Raw genomic sequence first — 23,934 nt, 5'->3', positions numbered from 1 at the left:
TCAGGATGAGCAGGCATTGCACTCACTCTGCAGGTTCTCTGACACACGGAGTGCCAGCTCGTTGTARTCCAAGGAACCAGTGAAGGAGTTGCTGTAGGATCTGCTCGAGCCTGCTGATCTGTGTGATTCCTCCTCTGYCAGCAGCCCATCAAAAGACCCACCAGTGCCCATGGAGGCATCGTAAGCACCATCACTCCCCATTGAGGCATGGTAAGAGGACATGCTGCTCCTGGAGCTGCCGTAAGAGCTGCCTGTGCCCAGTGAGCCGCCATGGGAGCTCTCAGCACCAAGGGATCCYCCTCCATGCAAGTGCTCAGAAGCTCGTAACCCTTGGTATGATGAAGACATAGCCCCAGACACAAAGCCACTGTCTCCTTTGGGCCCTGGTGGTCCTGGGGGCCCAGGGGGCCCTGAGATGTAGCTTCGAACTTCATCACCTGCAAAATTCAAGGGGGAAATTTCAGGGGCTCTGGGCTTGGCAGAGGTCCTGTGCTACCACATGAATGAAGACTGGAGTGTGGAGTCCTGCCCTGCCAACCATCACAGGGACTCTCATCCAGTACCATTTCTCAGGTGGCAGGCACATCAACTTTGAACCCCTTTCCCATCTCTCCCACAAATTTGTGGGCCCAATCTTGGAAACATGCCCAGTGATTTTGCAGAAGGGTGCACTTCTCAGGCCAATTTCAGCACCTCTGCCAAAAGAGCCATTCTATGACCAGTATGCCAAAACAGAGGTGCCCTGGATGACTTGCCAGGATGAGCTCAGTCTGCTGATGCTTCACAGCTGGCTCAGTGCTACCTTCCAACCTCTCCATTATCCACAGCTCTATAGGCAGGTGTTTGCCAAAGAAAATGCTTTTCCCATGGCAAAGCTCTGCTGGTGACCTTACTAGGGACTCACTGTAGAGCACAGGCAAATTGTAACTGCACAGTGCCTGTCTCTGTTGTCTCACAACACAGATTTCAGCTGTCACTTGGACTGAGAGGAAAAAAGCCTATGGGGTGCAGCACAGTCCTGCACAGTCCTGGCCATGGAGGGAAGGTGTTGCTGTAAGCCCCAGTTCAGGGAAGGCTCCTACAGGAGCTGTGGCAGAGCCAGCCACCTACACGAGGCAAAGCATGGCTTAGGATGTGTGCAGGGAGGGTGGATGGTGTCCCCTTACTCTTCAGGTACTGGATCAGCTCGCTTCTGAACTCGTCACTGTGGGTGATGTCAGCATAGGACAGGAGGCCAGTTCCAGAGAAGCCTGGTGGTCCTGGAGGGCCAGGAGGGCCAGGTGGGCCCCGGGCTCCAGAAAGGGATGAGTATCCAACACCTTGAGAGAGARAAAGAATTTTCTTCCATCAGTGAGAGGATAAGAAAATTTCACGTCTGGGGATCTTGAAAGTTTAAAGKCTCCAGCCCCAGCTTCTATCCCTTTACAGATGACATTGATAAGATCTGTTTCTTTRCAGTGACTTTGTTSSCAGTGGGCAGTCACATCCCTGCTAYCTAAACCTCAGCCTCAGCCCCCCCAGCACCTACAATCAGAATCTTCCTGCCAGGTGTGAAAAAACACACAAGTGCTTTACTTTGTAGGTAGGCAGAGACGTCCTCCAGAGAGGTGCCTGGTGATCCAGGGATYCCTGGAGGTCCTGGGGGCCCTGCAGGACCAGGGGGCCCAACAACACCACTGAATTCAGAGTCTGTAAAACAAAAGAGGAGAAGTCATCCAAACAACCACAACCYTAATGTTCCTTGACAATACAGRTTATGCCAGATACAGCCAARCATAAGGTGGCTTTTTCTCTCTAGCACCTTCTGGTGCAGCCTTCCTGGTGCACCTCACTTCCCTGCACATAGATATAACATTGGATAGTCAGGTCATTTCAAAGAGAATAATGTCCCTATTTTTTAAATATACTTTTGAAGTGTGGCATAAGAAATGATGCCTTTATGCTGCAGAGTTTGGATATGACAAAGGGCTCCTCCATGCCCATCTCCAGGACAGCCCCACTACTGTTGCTCCTCACGGGAGCAGGGTGATCCAACTGCAGCACCCCCTTAGAGTGTGCAGGTCCCAGCAGAGGCTGGCAGTGCTGCTACGGACAAGAGGTCACCAGAGGGTTTTTGTCATGATGAGCAAAAAGGGAAATTCTGTGACTAAGGCTGAAAAAAAGATACTGGGGACATACAGAGCCCCATGGCATGGGAGTAAAGAAGTTGGCTTACTTCGCAGGTATGCTGTCAGGTCACTGTAGGATATACCAGGTGTCCCTGGAGGCCCAGGTGGTCCCGGGAGTCCAATGCTCATCCCAGAATCTGCAAAATCAAACAGATCCACATTTTGAGACCAGGCTATTACAGTGTGAGCAGGCAGGCTGCAGGGCTTGCTCACACACAATGCAGGAGGGGKTCCTGCAGTGTGGAGGATTCCCATCAGCAGGCTGAATTGGGAAAAGAGCCTGAACCTTGTTCTGAATTTGGAGTTGGAGTTTGCCCTGACAATCCCAACACAAGACACCCACAGACAGGCAGGCAGCAGGCCTCTATTCCTGGCAAAACTCTRTGCCTCATGAACTCAKAACAAGGTGGGGGCACCCCTGGACYTGCAGCTYAGCTGTGACCTGATGTGGCTGATGYTTGTGCTTCTCTCCCTGTGTCTGCAGCTCTGGAGCAACACTCTGCACTTTGTGATTTGTTTTAATGAAATGTCCCTGATGACAAGATACAGCTCAAGCCATTGGGGTGATCAAACTGCAGTTTCCCGCTTCCAGACCATAAAAAGGAAATTCCCTCCATTTTAGGAGCAGTCCACTAGTGAGATCTGGTATCAAAGCGCAGTTCAGAGCATGGACCAGGCTGAGTTTTTAAGCAGACAGTTGCAGCTACCAGGATTAGGCATTTTAGCACTGCTGCTGGGGATGCACGAAGAGTCACCTCTGTCCAGCAGTTCTTATATGCTGTATCACGCATTTATGGATGGGAAATTGAAGCAGAGACATGGAATTTGTTTCAAATAACTAAACTTCTACGAGTTTGTTGCCTGAGCTGCCTTGACATAAAGTGGGCACAGAYCAACTCTTTCACAGGGAGATATAACCTGACCACAAAGATAAGGGTTAGAAACCCACTTAAAGGTGTTGATGGGACTTCTAAGATGGCTGAGATGAAATTATGTTACTAAGCTCAGTTTTTCACAAYGAAAGGATTCATTACTGGTCTGTGGACTGTATCTTAGCTACAGGGTATTTTCGTTCTCTTCCCAGTCCCTGTGAGGAGGTCTCTGCACATAGGGATTCACACAGACAGCACTGGAATAATTTCTATTGACTGACAGCATGAGCTTTCTGCTGGGCTCCCAAAGGAACAGAGGGAAATACACATTAATAAAACCATTACTTGACAAGTAGCTGATAAACCTCCGGGTCAGCTCATCATAATCGAGTGACAGAGACAYTCCATCTCCCCCTGGCCCAGGAGGTCCTGGTGGGCCCCGAGGTCCAATCAGATACTGACGAATTTCTTCTCCTAGAAATGAAAAAATGCATATTTTAAGGCTGTCCAGCTGCTGCACAGACACCAAGTGTGAGGAGTTCCCAGCACATGAGCTGAGCCCCCACCTCTAGGGAGACCATTAAAACCTATGGATGCAAAGTTCCTTTCTTCCCTCTTTTCTGAGTGAATTGTCCTGTATATGGTGCCACAAACATTTGTGACAAGGCTGAGAACTTCCTATAAAWAGGGTGTGAGGAGGATGAGAATTTGGATTGCTAAAGGGACCTCCTTGTGCTCTCTTTTTGCCCCCCTTATCTTAAGAACAACAACATAGCAAGGCTATGGGGGGAACACCGAGTAGGGGAACTGGAAAGTAGAACACTCTGAAGCAGCTGCAGCTAACTCCAGTTGCAGACTGGATACTGGAAGGGAAAGGCAGATCTCCAGGATGATGGGATGCTTTACCCCTAATCCATGTTTCCCTTGAGGGTCACTTACTTTGCAGCAGGTCCAGAAGTTCTTGATACAAAATGGATGTGGTTGATACTGAGCTGGCGAATGACTCATAGCGACCTGAAGAGCCTGTGGGAATKAAAAAGTTTTACATGAGCCAGCATGATACAGAAGGTGAGGAGGCATCAGGAAGGGACAAAAAAGAAACCTGACTTAATTAAGTTTAGCTAATAAAATGGGCTTCTCATGCTCTCAGCTATGAAAGAGCTGCTATCTCACACATCCTGGTCATCTCCGCAGCTGTGTGCTCTGTGCTCTTCTGGTAGAGATTCCAGGCTACTTCCAAAAGCTCTGGGAATTTAATCTACTTTAGGAGGGCCCCAAGCACATAAGATGACTCCAGAATACCTGAGACTACATATACTAAATAAAGCCACCTCTGTTTCGGTCTTGGGGGTGTTAAAGGGTTTAAAAGCAAATATTTAATGTGAGACTTTTTAAACAGCAGYAACTGCTAGTTTATCTAATCATTAAAATACAACAAGGCTCAGAGGACAAATCAGTTGTGTGGAGTCCTGGGTCTAGACTGCTGAAGATTAATAACCTGATTGGGGTGCTGCTATTTAAAAGACTTGTTTCTTCCCTGRTTCTCACCTCCTAGGTGCTGCACAAGCTCAGCTGAGGGCATAACTCAGTACAGAGTTTATCAGTGTGGTACTTACTTGTCATATAGCTCATGACACGGGTAGCCAGCTCTGCATAATCCAAGGTCACTCCATCCGCAGTGGTGATAAGTCCAGGTGGGCCTGGAGGGCCTGGTGGGCCTTGGGCACCAGTCAAATAATGTCTTACGCTGTCACCTACATAGAAAGCCTGACATCAGCCCACATCACTAAGAGAGAAGACTGACCAAATGAACAATTACCAGACCCTCTTCCCCTAACAAAGAGCAGGATAACAGAAGGACAGTCTACAGAAGGACAAGAGCACTTCACAGCATTCAGCAGAAATAAGGCCAGAGTAGCAGGGCTGTTGTTTCTAATAGAAGWGAGACAAGGGATTAGGGAGCAAAAGAGAGGCATGCAACTGCTGACCTACAGSAAAAACATTATACTCACTCTTCAGGTAGTCAGTGACATACTGCTGAATCTCTTGAGATGAACCTCCACTTGGGCCAGGAGGACCAGGTGGCCCAGGAGGTCCTGGGGGACCCTCAATTTGTCTGGATCCACCTAAAGAAAGCATCGTAAGGAGAAGGAATGTTTTTGGCACAGTTGCACAAGGCCAAGCAGTGGTAAAGTGTACTTTCATTAAACTCTTCCCACAGGTCTGGAAAGAGCTTTGGAAATGGACTATGGAAGAGCTCCCCCTGCATCTTTAAACACAGTCTGAGCACTGGCTGTTGGGTGGCATAATGACTTCTGTTAATTCASCATCTATCATTCAGCCTGTGCAGGRCTCAGTCCAGAGACTTTCCTGACTTTGTACAGGCAGATCAGGTGGGTTTGTGCACCAGAGTGCAGTGCTGTGCAGAATACAGATGGAGATYCCAAAGCTCAAGCTCAATAGTCTAACCTCACTGCCCTGCTGTTCCCAATCCCAGTCAGCCTGGGCAGCACCAGTTCAAGAACCTGTTCACACAGAGGAAAAACTCTGGCTTAAAGGATTCCCAGTAAGCTACAAAAAGAAACCTGGCAATTCTTAAATTTTCTGATTTAGGCAATCTGTGCAGAAAGTTTTGAACACAAATTCCATCAGCATTGCGTTGATACCCACACTTGTAAAAGCCAAAGACACTTTTTCAAAGTCTCCTCCAGGATATCAGCATTCCTTGTTAATATCAGAGTAATGATGGTCTGGCCCCTTACCTCGAGATGATCCTGGGATACCAGGTGCACCTGGGACACCTGCATCACCTGGAAAAGAGTGGAGAGAGACAATTGTAATGGGTGTGACTGCATGTTGCATACTTGGTCATGTGACACAAGTGAGCTACATGTTGTCAGAGAAGCAACAACCCAGCCCTTTCAATGACTGTCTTAAAATAGCAGCTTGTTGGGAAAGAGCATAARGAAGAGGTCAAGGCAGCTTTCCTGAGCCTTCTGTGACCTCGTCAAGTGCCTTGTGCTCAGTCCTGTTCTGACTGAAAAGGCAGKAGTGAGCAAAGCCCCAGTTCCCAAAGGACCAGGTTGTTCTATCCTTTAGTCTCAACCATGCTTGGATGTATGAGGCCACCCATAGAAAAAGAAARAAGAGTTTTAACTTCACCTTTTGGTCCAGGTGGTCCTGGTGGGCCTGGGGGTCCCTGTATGGTGACTCTTTCACCTGCCAATTGCAGAAAGAGAGTAAGAGATTTACAGGAATAAAGTATGTGGAAAAAATCCTGGCTCCACTAAAATTAAGTTAGAATGAATAGAGCAGGATTTTGGCCCCTGATTTCAGGTCTAGGGATAAGGAATTCAAAGGACAAAAAGGGGCACAGACTGACCGTGGGAGGAGATTGCTGAAAGGCCAGGATCACCTGGTTCTCCTGCATGAGACACAGAAATGGAGGAGCAGTCACATACCCAGGCAAGCTACCCTGAAAACCCCTGATACCTCTTGGGATCCCTCTTACCTGTAAGTCCCCGTGGACCTCGTTCACCTGTGAACAGGGGAGCAGAGGAACAGTGTTAGCATTTGTTTTATTCTCATCAGCAACATCCCAGCCCACATTGCAGTGTATCATCTTGGCCTTCAGTATGTAGGGGAGAAATGGGTAAAGGGAGCAGGTCCATTTTACCCTGCCAGCTAAGAGCTGAGCTACACTTCACAGGGCCACCTCCTTGAACTGACTTARTCCATAGTGCATTTTGCAAAAAGGCTGTCCTCTTCAATGGCAAATCTGAAGCTCTGAATGTTCTTAAGTCTAACTGGCATGCAAAGTTGGAATCTGAATACACTGATTGCCTTGACAGCAGTAATGGAGGCTAACAAATTTCTTTGACAAAGACTGACATGTTTTATAGTAAACAGGAGTCCTACTTAGTGACAACTGTGTTAGCTTTTTAGAGAAAGGCAGGACTTTCTGCTCTCAAGCCCTTCCTTCTTTTCAGTCTAAGGGGCTGAGATCTATCTAGCTCCTTGATAAGGCAGCAGGATATACTCACCTTGATCTCCCTTCGGGCCTGGTGGTCCTGGTGGTCCTGGTGGACCTGGTGGGCCTGCGAAGAAGGCTTCTGCAATTCAAACAAAGATATTTCTTCATGACAACCGAACATGACATAAAGTTTCTCTGGCTCCACGTGGTCCTAGCCATATATGTGCTCTCTGTAACCCCAACAGGACATTCCCAGGACCAGGTGGGAATGAAGGAACGAGTGGCAAGAACCTACCTGAGGTGGACATGGATGATCCTGCTCTCCCTGGTGGGCCTGGAGGTCCTGGCAATCCTTCTCCTAGGCAAAAGGGACACAAAAAGGCTTCAGGAAGGATRAGCCTCAGCAATGTAACTAAACGTGCGTAAGAGCTGCTACATATCAAGCCACAGGCTTAGCTTGAGTATTTCCCAGTATAGGCTTTCATCATTGTTTTCTTCACACATCTTTCCCTGTTACTTTTCACTATCATTTGCCACCACAGCAGAAAAGGACAGGGAAAATCCTTTCTTTATAGTACTGGGTGCCTATCCCATCCCACACCCGACCTGCTCCCTTTTCCTGCTGAGCAGAGGACGAGGAATTGGGTTATACTCCTGTCAAATGTCCTCCCACACCTTCCCTGTTCTAGCTATGAAAGGGAAATGTGTGTTACAGGATGGGGCATGGGGATATGTTACTCACGAAAAGAACCTCCATCTGTCTGCAGCTGAAAGTTAAGACTGGACAAGTAAGAAGTAAATATGGAATTGAATGCAGTTACTTTCTTTGGGAACTTGTAAACTTTGTGTGTCTTCCCAAAAAGTATGGCTTTTATGAATTAATAGTCTGGCTAGAAACCTTTGCCAAAGCAAATGTCTTTTGTTGGGTGGCATCTTGCTGCAGTGMAATTGTGTTGGTAGGAACCCACTATGTGACATTCTGCTTCCAGCCCTAGGCTTTGAAAAGTACCTCCCACTTTCCAGTTTGGTTTCAGAGGAACAAACTCTTACCTGGCGGACCACGAGGTCCAGGGGGTCCCTGCACAGATTCACCTGAAGGCAAAAGAAATAGGGGTATTAGGGAAGATTTATTCAGCAAACTGCATGGCCCAGAAATGTGAGTATCCCCCTGCTSAAGTACTGAGCTCTGCTGTGTTACATACCTGGTGGTCCAGGGGGACCTGGTGGTCCTGCTCGCCCTTGTAAATCACTCAGCACTGTGCAAAAGAAACACAAAAAATAAGAGACAATTGTTGTTATGGAGCTATTGCTGCTAYGGAAACTCTGTCAATATATTGCTGTTAGAAGCTCTTACAATCAAAGGAGGACTAAGACTGGACCTGGGTGACCTAARCCAAAGATGAGGCAGAGGAGGAAGAGATCTGTTTGGTTAGAACATGAAGCAAAACACAGTGCTGAGCAGGATGGCAGCATATTRGAAACAGAGAGGAGAGTAAAGGCTGTTGAGAGAAAGGGCAAAGGACTGAAAGGCTAGAGAAGGAGGGAAAGAACTTTCAGGGAGAGGAAAGATTCTACAAAAGAGGCAAGTTTTGAGGGGAGAACATAACAGAGATATTATTTAAGAAGTAGCTGTTCTGTGTTATCCTGATTGTACCGTGAGATGTACCCTCACCGCCAAGAAGAGGCACAAACTCTCAGTGATGCTGAGATCCAGGACTCCTCAGTGGGGAATTAGACAATAGTGAAACATGGTCTGAATCTACATGGCCCCATTCAGACGGTGATCAGGCAAGGATCATTTATAATTTTACGCCCTCTTGCTGCAAACTTGCAGAAGTCCCAGATCTAGGAATACTGACTCTAGGTGCATCACACATTAGTGTTGCACAGAGCAAGCACTTTTCTTGGGATGTTGCTAAACCACTCTGTTCTGCTCCACTTATTTTCATCTTAAAATTTTAAAAATTGTACAAAATGTTAAATCTTTTTTTCATCTTAAAATTTATTTGCTCCCCTGTGAATTCATCCTCTAATTTGAAAAGATTATTTCTGTTACTCAGATTAACAYGCCTTTTGAAACTGGTTCTCCTCTTACAGATGGCTCCATGTTCATATTACAYGGGGAACTGCCCTGTGTGAACTCAGTGGCTGAAAGTTCTCAGCTCTGTATCTCCCCTGTTAGTGGCTATTCACCATTCCTCAGCTTCCTTCTATGTGCCATGGGTCTGACGCCATCTGCCTCCTTTTGAAAGGACTTTGGGATGCACAGATGAGAAGGAGGGCAAAAGAGGTAACTAGCATTGCAGTCACACCATCAAACATACACACACTTGCCCTATGTCACACTGGAAAGAAAGAGGTAGGGACATCTGCTGGTAGCTGTGAGCAGGTCTTGAGGCTCTGATGACTCTCCAAATAAAGGAGTGGAAAGGCAGGGCCACTTACTTTGAGATGCTAATGATGAGACTTCTGTTCTGATAGTTTCTACCACAGCTTCCCCTGGGGATCCTTTCTCACCTCGTGGACCTTTTTCAAGGAAAAAAAAAAAAAGCAACAGAGAAAGGGGGGATATATAACTGAGAGAGAGTGACATTTTTTACCTACTTACCTCTCTGACAACAGRTTCAGACTTTTCTTATGTGAACTGGGAGCATGAACTCAGTCCCAAGATCTGAGGGATACTGCATTCCAACGTGGGAATKACTGCCCAATTTGATCTAACAGGATCATAGAAAAACAGCTAAGAAAAGTTCTTAGGGGTCAGCTCTGTTCAGGCCCCTCCAAACAGATGTCTATCCAATTGGCAGTGGTTTCACAACAACATTAATCCCAATTTGGCTCTAGTTTGTTCTCCTGCCTTTCAAAATGGCAGAAGGTATACAGCTGGGCTATATCCCCTGTCACAGAAAGGCAAGTGCACTTGCAAAGTGGCTTAGAAATACCAGCCCTCAAGCGAAACAGGATAAGGAAAAAAAAAGCATTTGCAGCATCCACATTATACTGGCTCTTATCACCCTCTTACACCTTCTTTCTTCCATTGGGAAAACAAAAAAATGATAGAAATTCTTTACAAGATTAATTAAGCCAAATAATGCAACAAAATAAACTGAAAGGAAGAAATCTGCAAACAAAAGGGAGAGGGAATGTGCCAAGGGCTGAGAGAATTAGAAACAAAGGAAAACTAACAAATTCCTTTCTCTTAAGAAGCATAATCAAAGCTGAAGGAAAATGGTACCTTGCTGTCCAGGGAGACCTGCTGGTCCAACAGGACCTAGTTTCAAAAAAAAAAAAAAAAAAAAACAACCCAGATTTCATTAGATTTTACTGGTTGTATTTTACAACAGCAGAAAAGAATCAATAGGACTTTTATAAGAACTGAGACTATCAAATAATGTATTTTCTACACAACTAAATGGAATTGCTAYTGGGTATGAATTCATCAATGCCCCATGTATTACTTAAAATTCCATCCTCTTGCAATTAAAATGCTTGGTGCCTCTTGGACTGYGGTAATAACCAGAATGCCACTGACCACAATAGAAAAGGAATTCAATAGGCCTAACCCTCCTCTCAAGTTCTCTGCTCTAAACTGAGACTGCCTCTGCCAAATCAGCTCCAGGACTGGCTCCAGGCACAGAATTGCCATGAGAACCAGGGCTCAGGAACTCTGCTGCCTGACACCAGCATGCTGGAAGGCAGTGTCTGATTGGGACAGAGGAGTCTGAGGCCCAAGTTTATGCACAGCCATAGTGTGTGTGTATGTGTCTCCACGAGCATGTTCATGTGAAAGATTCGCAGATGCTTAAATGGGAGTTCTGCTGCCTTGAGCTCAAAGCTGAGACTGGAAAACAAACTTCCCAATTTCAGCAACAGCACTGGGAAAGGGATTTGGCACAAACCTGCCTTCTGGAGCAGCAAAAGAGCTCGATTCTACTCACTGGATTTGACCTATCACTGCTTTGTACTCATCAATACTCACCTGGAACACCTGGGGGACCAGTGGGGCCAGGTGGGCCTGGGGGACCTGGTGGGCCTGGCAGAGTAATGGTTGATGAACCCTCTGAAAAACAAATACATAGACTTGCACACACATTTATATTCACACATCCAGTGAATATGTAACAAATCTATACTTTAGGAATCCCACTTCTGAGGCATATATGTTCTCCCATCATGGGGAGCCCCAGTACAGGTCTGAAACACAGCCAAGACAAACTGAAGAGGCATTTAAAAAAAAACTGAGAAAACCCTCCTAAATCAGAAGTGTGACCCCTCACAGCACTACCTACCTGCACTTATGACTTTTCCCGGAGCTCCAGGTTCCCCTAGGAAAATAAAGAGACAAAAGTTGAGTTTCTCTTTGGGGGAAGACCTATAATTAGCTCAATAACATTGTATTCTTAAGCATGTAGTGCATTCTCTTTGCCCTTGATCTCTTGTCTGAGAAGTCATAGCACTAGAAGGTCAGGGGGGAAGAAAGAGAGCTCTGCTAATCCACAGATATCCTCTGATCAGCTTTCCAAGCACTACATCTGTCAGCATAGGCAATAGCCTGGATTAATCCAAGGCAGGCATACAGCTTTCACTGAATTCATCAGGCATCTTACTCATGCTCAGGGCAGAACCAGGCTCCAAAGGTTTTCTCAGAGGTGAGCTGTCATGCCAAGTCCCTCAGCAAATGCYCTCACTGCCTTCTGTGTATGCTCAGAGAAGCTTTGGCTACCGTGCTCCTCAAACCTTCCCTTCCCAAAGCCACTAGATGCCACTGTTGATCCAGGGACKGGACACTGGAGCAGCTAATCCTAGCAAAAATGAAATCCTTAGAGAGAAAATGAACATTAGRGAAGAAACAAAAACTCACCTTTAGACCCTGGTCGGCCTGGGTTGCCTGGAAGTCCTGATATRAGGTAGACAAACMATTTAAAATKGTTAGAGCAAWTATTGCTTGCTATATGTTTTTCAGRTACCCCAGCTGAGTTTCACTTGTGGTTTATAGAAGGAGCTCCCTRCTCAAGACCACATTTTTCAGCCTTTACAGGTAGGTCCCTGAAGATTTATAAGCAAGTGGAGGAACAGACTGAGCTGGTAGTGTCCCTGGGCTTCTCTGGTCCCACTGCTCCCTGGACGATGACACTGCTCCATTAATTTACCTGTAGCTTCTTYTAGATACTTCTACCTGTCCTGAGGCTGCTGGATAAATTCCCTGATGAGCTGCCCCCCAAACCACCTTCTGCTTACAGATGTCACATCTTCTGTTTCCAGCTCTATTACTACATCCTCTGCCTTCTGTTTCTGCTGCTGATTAGGACTTTTCTGTGATGCACAGGGAATTGTTATGTTTTGGGGAAAGGCAAATTTTCAACACTCAAAAGCTCTGTATTGCTCAAAAAATACACATCAAGCACAAAACCTGTCTCAAAGGCCAAAGTAGAGACAGAAACCTTGGGATATTACTTTGGAAGCCCTGCACAGCACAGAGGGAAAATTACAAAGGTTTTTTTTAACCCATAGAAAGTGTGTCATTGATAAATTGGAATATGGTGGAAAAGCCTACCTGGTGGTCCTTGGGGTCCTGTAAGACCTGTCAGAAAAAGGTAAAAACTCTAAGATGTCTAAAAAAATGTTCACGTGGGAAAGGGACAGACAGGAGAAAAAAGGTTAYATTTAGGTGAAAGTATAGCACACAATTCACAAGTGGTGGAAACTGGCCTAGCAACTGGTATGTAATCAGYTCAGAGCAGCTGATGTTTCCAGTGTGTGCTGTTTTGGGATCATAAAGGGTCTAGATTCTCTGTGTATTTTCTTTTCATAAGCATCCTAAGAGTACAGAGATTCTCTGGTGGACTTAAATTCAAATTAAGACTGGAAATTGASAAATACATCTATGTTCCTGACAGAGCAAAAAGCATTTTTGTTCTCTGCATGCTTTTACCTGGCTCTCCAGCATCTCCAGTGGGTCCTGGAGGGCCTCTGGCACCTGGCATTCCCATGAGACCTGGTTCACCTAGGGATATAACCATCATTAACAAGACAGAAGTTGCTGACAAACCATCTACCAATTCAATCAAGTGTGCCTGTCCTGCAGCACTTTCTACCTACTGCATCCTCACAGCAAACTGGCCACCACCAGCATTAGTGTCTGGGCAGGAAACAACAATGACAGCAGAGTTCTGTAGYGAGGTAACTCTTGTCACAAGTTTACAGCCTGCTCCATTACATGTCTCAGTTCCATGCTTACACGGTGGCTCCACAGTTCTGAGACAGCAAGATCCCAGAACATGAATTTGCTGCCATTTTTGTCCCACCCCTTTTACAAATGAACCTCCTGCCAAATCAGAAAGTACCTGTATTTATACTTCAAAGGAAGCCCTTACCTTTTTCACCTGGCTGTCCATCACGGCCAGCTTGTCCTGTCCAAAGAAAGAGATTGTCAGGGACTCCTGAAACAGTATAGCACAGTTATCCTGTCCTCTTCCTAAGTGGAGCACAGCCCTAAACTTAAGAATGGCTTTTCATCATGTTGCAATTGTGAAAGAAGCCTTGGCTGCAGCTGCTGAAGACCCAGGAAGCATTCACTCAAAATTTAACTGTAGGACATTTTTCCTGAGTGTACAGACTAATCACAGCTGACTAAAGGAAAGACCTAGGATCACAACCAGTATGATTCCATTCCCATGTTGTTTCCTTGTCTGTGCTCACAGAAATACAATTTGGRTGGCAGTGACACTGCCTCACATATAAATATGGCTTTTTTCTCCTACCCACCTGGAGGTCCTTTAGCCCCTGGCTCTCCTGGAGGTCCAGGCATTCCTCTTGAGCCTTGTTCACCTGTAGCAAAACAGTGTGAATATGAATCAAACTAATCTTGGACAATTCAGCAATATTTGCTGCTTTGCAACTGAAAACCACCGACAGGATGTTCAGGCCTCATGATTCACTACTATCTCTGGGCATTGGAAATGCTCAAGTGACGTGAATACAGGGCATGTAAGAGAAGACTTTCCTAAAGCTAAATACAAAGATTGTTWCCAAGATTACTGGAATCAAGAATGGGATCTATTTATTTATATTCTGGGTGCAAAAATAAATCTCCTATAACCAGTAATATCATTATAATGTTTCAGAAAGCTTACTGGGATTGGCTAGGCTATACTTTCATTAGGTAGGCTGTCACTCCAGTATTTCAGTCCACTCACCTGTCATTCCTCGAGAACCCTTCTCACCCTGATCACCTGTGGTACAAAAAWGGGAAGGATTCTGTGAGATTGCTTCATTGTAAAATGTTTCCATCACAGAAAATAAAGCCTGCTTTCTGACAAGAGCACAGAAGAAAAAGCCAAAGAAGGATAGGGGTAAAAAACATGGACAGTATCCATATCTAAGAGAATCTAAAGAAAATAACCATAAAAGACACCTAATTGGTCAACATACCTTTGGGTCCAGGTGGTCCACTGGCCCCTTTTTCACCTGAAAGATACATAAATGATAGAACAATAGTACTAACAAGTCATTAGGGAAAGGCATTTAATGCATCAAGAAAAATGATAAGGGAAATTCAGATTCTCTGTTACCAGACAAACTCAAACTGGAAATTCTTTTCCTTCAAGACAGCTCCATCTATCCATTTTTTTCTCACTTAGACTGCTCTATTACCTCTATGTCTCCTGTATTTCTCAAAATTTGCTTGTAAGCACTGACTAAGTTTTGTTTTGCCTCCCCTTGCCTCAATCTTATGCTTTTCTTTGCCCATAGAATCAAAATCTGACATTGYCAGACCATGTCTGCTGCTCAGAACAGTGCCAGAAAAGCACTGTAATGCTGCTGTAATTGCCAGGGGAAAGAGAAAGTTACCTTTAGCACCTGGGAGTCCTGCCTCTCCTCTAAATCCTTGAAGGCCAGGAGGACCTGCAGAAAAATGAGACAGGGGGTTTTCATGCATTCCACTCACCACATTGCATCACTCATGCAGAAAAACTATGAGAAGCTGTCACTCTGTTCTTGTTCTCCCCAGTCTCCAGATCCATAGTAGAGGAAAGCAGCACTTACCTGGAGGACCTTGTGGGCCTGGAGAACCTGTCAGACCTGTAAGGAACATAGATTTTCTTTTAGTAACATCACGATTACAAAATTAACRAATTTTCAGCTTGCCCAACAGCATCCACAACCCAAAAGGTGTTTAGAGGATTGGAATTTTCCCAGTCACTAGAATTTGCATTACTGGCATCCTCAAAACCAGGACAAGAAATTTACAGAACTTAGTGACATCAAGGAAGTGTTTTCCACTAAAAGAGATCCAAGCCATCCATCTTGGTTGAGATCCTGTGCTTCAGATCATTAGTTCACTTTTCTGGTTACTGCAGAGGACAGCTGGAGTCCTCACTTATGCCTAACCTCTCTGCTAGGTTCTCTCTCTCCATCTTCACATTTACCTTTTAGGCCAGCAGAACCTGGGGGTCCAGGTGGGCCTGGAGGACCTGGCTCACCAACAGCACCTGCCAAATAAAAGCATGAACAGATACTACTGTAGAATAGAATACTACTGTAATCACATTTTTCCATTATCCCTTCTACTGTTATTCTGTCTATGGCAAGTGTCATGAATAATCTGCTGGTCAGTTCAAAACATCCAAATAAATATGCATTGTCCAAAAAAAGAATATGAGCTCACTGGGCTTTAGCAAGATAAATCCCCCAGTTTTGATGATATGGATAACAGGCAAGAAGTAAAATGGTTTTAGTTCATTCAAACTTCACTGTGAGACCTGGGAAACCAAAGCAATCCTTGTTTACCCATTATAAGTCTGGCAGAAAAAAATCCTTTAGGCCATATTAATCTCTACTGAGGAATGTCTAGACATGAAACCTGGATTTGAATAGTGAAATCAAATTCTAACTCTCAGGTGTCAGGACCAAACTCTAGCTTTCACCCACCTCTGTTTTATCCAACAACGAGACACCTGGTTCCTACCTCTGTCTCCTTTTTCTCCCAATCCAGGTGGTCCCGGCTCCCCTCGAGGCCCTGGTAGTCCTTCTCGACCTCTTTGACCCATGGGACCTTCCATGCCAGGCTCGCCTACAGGAAACAAATGCCTTGTAAAACCAGGGAGGGAGGGAGGCCTTGGGCAAAAGGATTCAYGGCCACATCCCCTGGGGAAGGCAATGATCACATCAGCCAGGGGTCTGTATTCCCCTGCCATGTGTCAGGCACTTGTGAAGGACTCACAGTACTAACAGATGCTCACCCATGCTGCCTTTCTGTCCTTTCGGTCCTTCTGGTCCTGCRTGCCCAATTGGGCCAGGAATGCCTGGAAAGCAAAACACAGTAAATGTTCAGAGTTCTTGACTGTGTACCATAAAAGAATGACATGCAAGTTAGGGGAAACAGAAACCTGGAGAGATTAATTTCATAGGGTAAAGAAGAAATTACTATAAGGTGGGTACTTGAACAGGGATCTGTTTAGAAGAACAAAACACATATAAGAGCACAAGGAGGACCAAGTACTTATGCAGATGTAGGACTTTCACGGGTAGACTGAGATCTTCATAAGCCCGAATTCAGCATGTTCATTTAAGAGGAAGTCTGGCCAAGGCCAAGTCTCTGAACTTTATCTGTAGTTCAGCACCAAGGTATTAATCAAGTGACTTAGTCTATGCTAAATATTGACTCTTTAAAGAACTACCTTGAGCTAGGTTTGAAGTGCAAAATTTGTTCTTGCCTACAGTAATGTCACTAAACATCCTCCCTCAAAGAGGAATTGATGTATAGCCCACCTGGGACACCAGGAAGTCCTCGGTCTCCTGCAGAGAGAAAGAAATATATAGTCAGTGGGGAATAAGTCTTCCCTGTGTGCCGCTTTGGCTAACTCTCACCCAAGATATTTACAAGTTCTAATGTCTCCAGCAATTGTCTCCCTTGTATTTATGCAAAGAATTGAATCATTTGCACCATGAAAAACCCTCTGTGCACTGAAGCACTCTGTGATTAAAGCAGGTAGAGCCTTGCTTCAGGAATGACATTCACTTTCAGGCAGTGAAAGGAGCTTCTAGATTCAAAGGCAGATCTGTTTTTTCTTCTACTATGAGTTCTAAAATTTTCTTTGACCAGAAAACAAGAAAAAACTCCCAACCTTCACAGCATTATCTGAACTAACAGATAATTAGCACCAGCATCTCTAAATTCTGGAGCAAAAAAACCCCATTTGCTACCTAGGCCCTATTACAGGCTGCCAATCTACCCGAGTAAGCAGGTAACTCCAGACTCACCTTTGGGACCTTGTATTCCCATGTCACCTGAGAAAAGTGGRAAAAAAAGTTGAATCAAGAGACATCCTATAATTACTCATTCCTTTTATCTTCTTGTTGCTTTCCCACCTTCAATGAAACATAAAAGTATTATGCCCAAACAGGACACTTTGCACTTGAATAGAACAGGATCAGACCCAACCCGGCCTTTCACAGTGGTGCAATGCAAGATTGAGCCTCCTGTATTGCTCTGYGAGGGATCAGGGCCTCTACATGGCAAACTGGCAGGAGTGTGGCAGCGATCATCCCCCTGCACTCAGCACTGGTGAGGCTGTACCTCGASTGCTGTGTCCAATTCTGGCTTCTCATTACAAGAAGGTCATTGAGGTGCTGCAGCGTGCCCAGAGAAGGGCAGCAGAGCTGGGGAAGGGTCTGGAGTACAAGTCCTGTGAGGAGTGGCTGAGGGAGCTGGGGGTGTTTAGCGTGGAAAAGAGGAGGCTAAGGAGTGACATTATTGCTCTCTGTAATCACCTGAAAGACAAGTGTAGTAAGCTGGGGGTCAGCCACTTCTCCCAAACAGCAAGTGATAGGACAAGAGGAAATGGCCTCAAGCTGCACCAGGGAGGTTTAAACTGGGTATTAGGAAAAATTTCTTCACCAGAAGGGCTATGGGACATTGGAACAGGCTGCCCAGGGAAGTGGTTAAGTYACTGTCCCTGGATGTATTGAAAAGACACACAGATGTAGCCCTTGGGGAGATGGTTTAGTGATGGGCATGGCAGTGTTATGTTTATGGTTGGACTCCACAATCTTCAAGGTCTTTCCCAAGCAAAAAAATCTATGATTCTTTTTGTTCAGGTATAAACCAACTTCATCTTTCTCAGTGCTAACTGCCCCTTGAAGCAAYAACCACCCCAAAATTGTGCATTGCCAGAGCCAAGGAATTGGACAGAGGAAGAGAAGGACTATGGCTGTACCTTTCTCACCACGTTCTCCTCTCTCCCCTCGGAAGTAGCCTGTAACAGGAAGTGCAGGGGCAGTTAGAGTACATTACACAACAGAGTACCTACTCATTTCAAGAACAAGAACCCATCTATTTGAATTTGAGGCTACAGGCAATACAGTATGGCTTTGCGAATTTCCTCAGTAAATCTCTTTTCACAAATCTAAGAAATTTCCAAAGATGGGAGAATGTAGTCACCTCTTGTTAATCTCTTTCCATCATTTGCTGAACAGAATGACCATTCCCTTGCTAACAAAAGTAGCATAAGAAATAAGGTAYGGGTTCATTTTTTGACTCTGCTCACCTYGTTCTATTTCCTTATTGAGTCTGCTCTTCACCATCAACCAGACTGACTCTTCATTTTCATATGGGAAGGTTGAGGAGGATGAGACACGAGGAAAAAACTCTGCTCTCAAAGAATCCTTTTCTATTTTTGAATTCCCTTGGTTCAATATCTGGAAGCCACCATTGATTTTTTCYAGGTCTTCCACACGAGATTTCAGCTTTCTCACTTCTTCCGCTGGAAGGTTAAAGGAAAATATTAGGGAACATGCTGCCAGATAGGCATGGCTGAAATACCTTGTGCTATCACAGGGACATGGCAACACTGTGTCAGATAGCTCTGGCCACTGAGTTTAGCAGAATTCTTTGTATTTTTTTTTCCCCCAGCAGGGATATCTGGAATTTAAATGACAGCTTTGGAATCTGTCAGTCTCAGAGTAGCAGGACCTCAGATCTCAAGCACTTTCCTATCCTACTCACCCCGACACCATACAACTCCTCACTACAGATTGTATTCCTTATCCATTCTTTCGTCCATTTGTAATATCTCAGTGGCAGTCACCATCAAGCTGAATGCTCCCCTCAGTTCTCTGGCTTGGTATCTCTGATGCTTAGACTCTCTGCAGACTTAAGCCCTCTGTCCTTCTATTCCATTCAACATTTTTTTCCTCAGTTATTTCTTACCCAGAGCAATGAGTCCAAAAAGCAATCCAAGGAGGAACAACCAGGCTAGAAGCAAACCCAGGAGCCATTTCCACCAGCTACAGCAGGAACCGCAGGGACACCAGGATGGTGCTGATCCAATTGCACCCCCTGCATCACCACCTCGTATTTCTGGAAGAGGGAATGAGCAGTCTTCTGGTTAATGAAGAGTTCCTTGACTTTGGAGTTAAGAATCTCTTACAATATGGGCTCAAGGTCAGATCCATTATACAAAGGGCTTTGGAAAAAATCTTTACACCACTCTGCGCACATGGTGAGTGTAATTCTAGTCCCTGTGGAAGCTGGGAACAGTATTTCTAAAGGAAATTCAAACAGGGGACAAAAACACTCAGCGCATTTTAAAATAACACCTGAGAAACATGATCCCATGGGGTAAATTTTTGGTACAGATCTGAGATATAAATGACAGCAATATTCAGCATGGCCTGTCTGAGCCCTCTCTTCCCCCTAAATCTGTCCTAGTAGCAGGATGCAGCTGGACTGTCAGGTATCTGATTTTCTCKAGCCATAAAAAATTACCCCAACTGCCCACTCATCTACAATCAAATCACTGGTACCAATTTTTCTGGTAGCCTCCTGAATATTTCCTCCCTCTGATTCATGGCACAGAGATCACTCATGTCCCTCAAGAAGGATTGCTTTTTTGTATRTTGTGCTTTGGTGGTTCTTCCAATGAAAGTCTGAGTTCTATCACTTACCTGCATACGTTTCCTTGTCCCTTTTTGGCATGGATTTCAATCCTCCTGTTTTAACAACAGTAAAAGAGGTTTTACCATTCTTTCTGTGCGTGATAAAAATTAGAGTGGGTCTTTAAAGGGAAGGATAGTAATGGAGGCAGAAGGAGAAACTTCYGTTGCATTTCTACAGGAACAAACTCTCACCATTTGCATCTGATTTTAGGCCAGTATCTGTAGCGTAAGAGGAGGAAAATCCTTGCTTCTCTTTCTTCAAGGTGTCTTCTACAAAAGAACCTGAACATGAACCGAATATAATTAAAAACATTACACCAGAAGTTCAACCAGGTCTATCTTCTTTCATTGGTAAAAGGTATATTTTTATTGGGAAGACACAACAGCTCTGCCTGTTTAAACAAGATCAAGGTTTTTTGTTCTCAAAGCTCCTGAGCTTTGTGAACTATACTGAGACACACTCMAGAGCTTCAAATGCAAAAGCTAGACATAGATTTCAGCTGGCATGGTTAAAAACTGCCTGCCTGCCAAAGGTTCTGGTTTGATGTACAAGTCCGGTGTCCTTAACTTTGAACTTCCCTTATGATCAGTTCTCCATTTCTCAGAATAACCACATGTTCTGAAAAAGGGAAGTTACCTCCATTAATCCCAGTGTTAGAGGCATTAAAGACTTTGCCACTGTCCTTTGTCATGACCAAGAGCTCCATCTCCTTTGCTGGTGCCTTCTCCTTCTCCAGCAGCAGGAACTTGCAGTCTTTGCGCAGAGTGTCATCTCCCTGGGAGCTAAAAACAGTTCCCCCTGGAATATTGGTAAAATATAGTAAAGATGAAGATATGAGTGTGAGCCATTGAGCCCATAACTACAAGCCACATCACTTTTGTTCAGAAAAACAGGTAGTCACATTGTGACTGCACCCTGTAAGAGACACACTGATCACTGAAGGTAACAGGAGAGCTGTGCAGGTCATTAGGTTTCTTTGGAGATGTGCACTTCACTATCTAGCAGGGGAGCAACTGCTGCTAGAAATGGAAAACATCAGGAATTCAATCCAATGTAGAAGTGATTTGCTCAATGAGCTTTTTGCTCCTCAAATGCACTTACTATGGAGTCAGAGAAATTCAGCCTGAGAGAGACATTCAGGGGTCAGCAGAGCCAGCACAACTCAAGCTGAGGAGCTCATCAAGCACTTCCAAGTTACTCTGTCAAGCACAAAGCACTCTGTATCCCGGTTGCCAGGCAGGATTYGGAGACATTGAACTGCAGTTTACTGAGGTTTGGCACAGGCCAAACAAGGTTCAAGCCATCACTATGGTCACTCCTGTGACACTAGGCTTTATGCAGTATGTCTGGAATTATGTATGTAATTTGCACACAAATTGACACAATATTGAGAATCAATATAAGCAGAATGGTATCATTCCACAACTCTAGCAGAACCTGGAGTAGACCTTTATTAGAAATGTTATCATAACTTGTGTGGTCTTTATATCTATGGCAATCCTTGGATTACAAGGCAAACTTGGCTTTCTTTGCACACACAGAAAAAGAGAAGTACAATTTGTAACTTTCAGAGTTACAGAAAAGAGCTGGAMAGGATGAATCTTAAGTGTTCAAGGACAAAGAGCTTCTCTCTTTAAAAGAACATAATTTGATCACRTATAAATCAATTTCTTCATTTTTGAGTGGTTGAAGCTGGTACTACTGGAAAAYGGTTTTTAAGAGGAACCTTTCAAATGTTTTGGCTTCAAATGAAGTACAATTTCACATGTGTAGTCTCCTATCCAGCTCTCTGCCTGCTGAGCAGAAAYAGATCAGAACTAAACCATCCAAGTTATTACAGAGATCTGAATCAGACCAGTTTATTTGCCCATTCTCAGCTTCTGACCCACATTCTTTTCAGAAATTCAGCTATGCTGAATCTCTAACTCATTTTTCTTATGATATGCTTGTACAAGGCCATGTCTAAACACYTGTGAGTGACACACTCACCTGCAGAGGCAGACACACCAGTACTTGCCATGGTGTTGCTCTGAGAAACGTTCTTCATCCCATATGCTGCCAAGAAGAAATTCAACAATGACAGAGATGAAGSATAACAAGGGATCTACACACACCAACCATGGTCTGCAAAGCATTTAAAAAATCTTTTCTCATTCAGAGTTCCAAGAACAACTCAAACAACYGAGAGTTTCCCCAGCAAGCAAATCTCTAGTGCATAGGCACTGGGAGCTGTTTCTGCACATGCAAAGCAGAGGACATGTTCCTCAATATCCCTTCACACCACACTATGCCACACAGGAAGATGATGGTGATGAGGGAGCCTCTGTCAAGATAAACTTTCTAGTCACTACAGAAAAGGTGGGAGAAGGAAGCACACACTGGTSATGTCACACGTTCTCTAGGCTTACTTTGTTGCTGACCTGCAGAGGCTGCTGTAGCATTCTGGGTTGTGGATGAAGAGCTTGGAGCCAAGTTGTTTTGAACTCCAAACACTGCAAAGGAAAACATTCCAATGAGGGTTATAGAAGTCCTGCARGGCAGGTGACATTCTGGCTAAAACCCAAACAAAAACAGTGATACAATAATAATGATCTTTCCCAACAAATTTCACCAGCTATCTGAAGGCATCACAGGCCTAAGCATTTCTGTAGAAAGATCTTCCTCACAAAATGTTTTTTAACTGAGATCACTTTGCTGTATTGCTATTGTTGGCTCAGGGCAATAATGGTGATAACTTTTAAACATTATCTCGAGTTATATTGTGAGGCCACTCTCATGGCTTCATGGACAATTCTGCAGGTAGGGCAGCTGGGAAGAAGCTGCTGACACTGAGATGAGGAATAGGAGATAAACTGGGATACAGGTATTATTTCACTGTACTTGTCTGCCAGAAATGGGGTGCTGTGAAAGTGTGAAAGGAAGAAAAATCTGACCTGTAGAGGAAGAGCTCAGGCCTGCATTCAGAGTATGATTGCTGGGAGCCAGGTTATTTGGAACTCCAAAAACTGCAAAAAGAGGAAGTGAAATGTTGTTACTTTTCTCAAATCAGARCTCCAACTCCCAAAGGTCAGTGTCCAGTCCCAGAAATTAGGAGTCAAGTTGGAAATGCAACTAATAATGCATGATAACTGCACAGAGGAAAAATCTTGAAAATTGTGACAACAAATGCTTTTACTGAATTGACAAAGGAGAAAAAATCCTACCTCASACAAGTTGAAATCATGTGACAGTGAGAAAAAGTAAAGTGATCATAAAGCTTCCTGTGTCAGGACAACAGATTTTCACAAAGAAGGATTTTCAGACACAACCAGTGTAGAAGCAGAGAGCACCAAATACAGAAAACCAGAGAGAATTCAARCATAGCCCTTGCCATTTTGATTGTTCCATCATTTTTGTTTGTGCTTTTGCCCCAGTTTCARGATTGTTCCAAACCTGGGCAGTTCAGGTAGCATACCTGATCCTGTGGAGTGAGACATGGCATTGATCAAGGAAGAGCTGTTATGGTATCCACCAAGKGAAGACCCAGCAGGCAGAGTGGAGGACCACATGTATGAAGGGAGGGCAGAATTCAGTATGGTTGTGTCATATGTCCCCGATACTGTAAAAAAACAGACAAACAGAAGTGGTTTTCAATGAGGCCAGGCTTGTGGCTTAGTATGCACTGCAGGTTTACATGACAAAAAAAATTCAATTACTCTTGTGGAGTCAACACAATTACTCCAGGTTAAAATRGCCTAACTGACCTCACATGCCAGCTGATTATAGCCCACACAGATTTTAACTAATGGAAAAAAGATTATCCGGATAGCATGATAATTTACAAAACAGCTTGAGGAGATTTCATTGCTCGTAGATGTTATGATACCAGAATAAACCATTCCAGTCTGCCATCCCATTAATAAATCGCCCTGGGCCATGGGATGTACGGCTTTTGCTCTCCACATATGTCTCTGATTGGTTCACTAGTGTATTTGACTAAAA

At 44.5% G+C, this 23,934-nt stretch overlaps 1 protein-coding gene across 1 annotated transcript in view; it reads right to left on the bottom strand.

Moving 5' to 3' along the window:
- COL17A1 (collagen type XVII alpha 1 chain) overlaps positions 1 to 23,934 on the bottom strand; it is a 37,924-nt gene that overhangs the window by 2,052 nt on the left and 11,938 nt on the right. Inside the window, 44 exon segments of the mRNA XM_057379421.1 lie at positions 27 to 437; positions 1,167 to 1,319; positions 1,576 to 1,689; positions 2,216 to 2,305; positions 3,386 to 3,514; positions 3,980 to 4,063; positions 4,657 to 4,794; positions 5,053 to 5,166; positions 5,803 to 5,850; positions 6,203 to 6,259; positions 6,423 to 6,464; positions 6,552 to 6,578; positions 7,084 to 7,152; positions 7,309 to 7,371; positions 8,064 to 8,105; positions 8,216 to 8,269; positions 9,459 to 9,539; positions 10,249 to 10,284; positions 10,993 to 11,073; positions 11,303 to 11,338; positions 11,875 to 11,910; positions 12,568 to 12,594; positions 12,946 to 13,017; positions 13,388 to 13,423; positions 13,779 to 13,841; positions 14,210 to 14,245; positions 14,445 to 14,480; positions 14,865 to 14,918; positions 15,060 to 15,095; positions 15,443 to 15,505; positions 15,982 to 16,086; positions 16,256 to 16,318; positions 16,785 to 16,811; positions 17,277 to 17,303; positions 18,233 to 18,271; positions 18,563 to 18,778; positions 19,225 to 19,374; positions 19,962 to 20,006; positions 20,145 to 20,234; positions 20,590 to 20,751; positions 21,943 to 22,008; positions 22,362 to 22,445; positions 22,887 to 22,958; positions 23,408 to 23,551. Coding sequence (XP_057235404.1) covers positions 27 to 437; positions 1,167 to 1,319; positions 1,576 to 1,689; positions 2,216 to 2,305; positions 3,386 to 3,514; positions 3,980 to 4,063; positions 4,657 to 4,794; positions 5,053 to 5,166; positions 5,803 to 5,850; positions 6,203 to 6,259; positions 6,423 to 6,464; positions 6,552 to 6,578; positions 7,084 to 7,152; positions 7,309 to 7,371; positions 8,064 to 8,105; positions 8,216 to 8,269; positions 9,459 to 9,539; positions 10,249 to 10,284; positions 10,993 to 11,073; positions 11,303 to 11,338; positions 11,875 to 11,910; positions 12,568 to 12,594; positions 12,946 to 13,017; positions 13,388 to 13,423; positions 13,779 to 13,841; positions 14,210 to 14,245; positions 14,445 to 14,480; positions 14,865 to 14,918; positions 15,060 to 15,095; positions 15,443 to 15,505; positions 15,982 to 16,086; positions 16,256 to 16,318; positions 16,785 to 16,811; positions 17,277 to 17,303; positions 18,233 to 18,271; positions 18,563 to 18,778; positions 19,225 to 19,374; positions 19,962 to 20,006; positions 20,145 to 20,234; positions 20,590 to 20,751; positions 21,943 to 22,008; positions 22,362 to 22,445; positions 22,887 to 22,958; positions 23,408 to 23,551 — 3,618 coding nt within the window.

The sequence above is a fragment of the Malurus melanocephalus genome, unplaced genomic scaffold, assembly GCF_030028575.1.
Source record: "Malurus melanocephalus ecotype Western Australia unplaced genomic scaffold, MMel_1.1 scaffold_12, whole genome shotgun sequence".
Classification (NCBI taxonomy): Eukaryota; Metazoa; Chordata; class Aves; order Passeriformes; family Maluridae; genus Malurus; species Malurus melanocephalus.
Note: the sequence above shows the minus strand (reverse complement) of the source record. Positions and strands in the feature narration are given on the sequence as shown.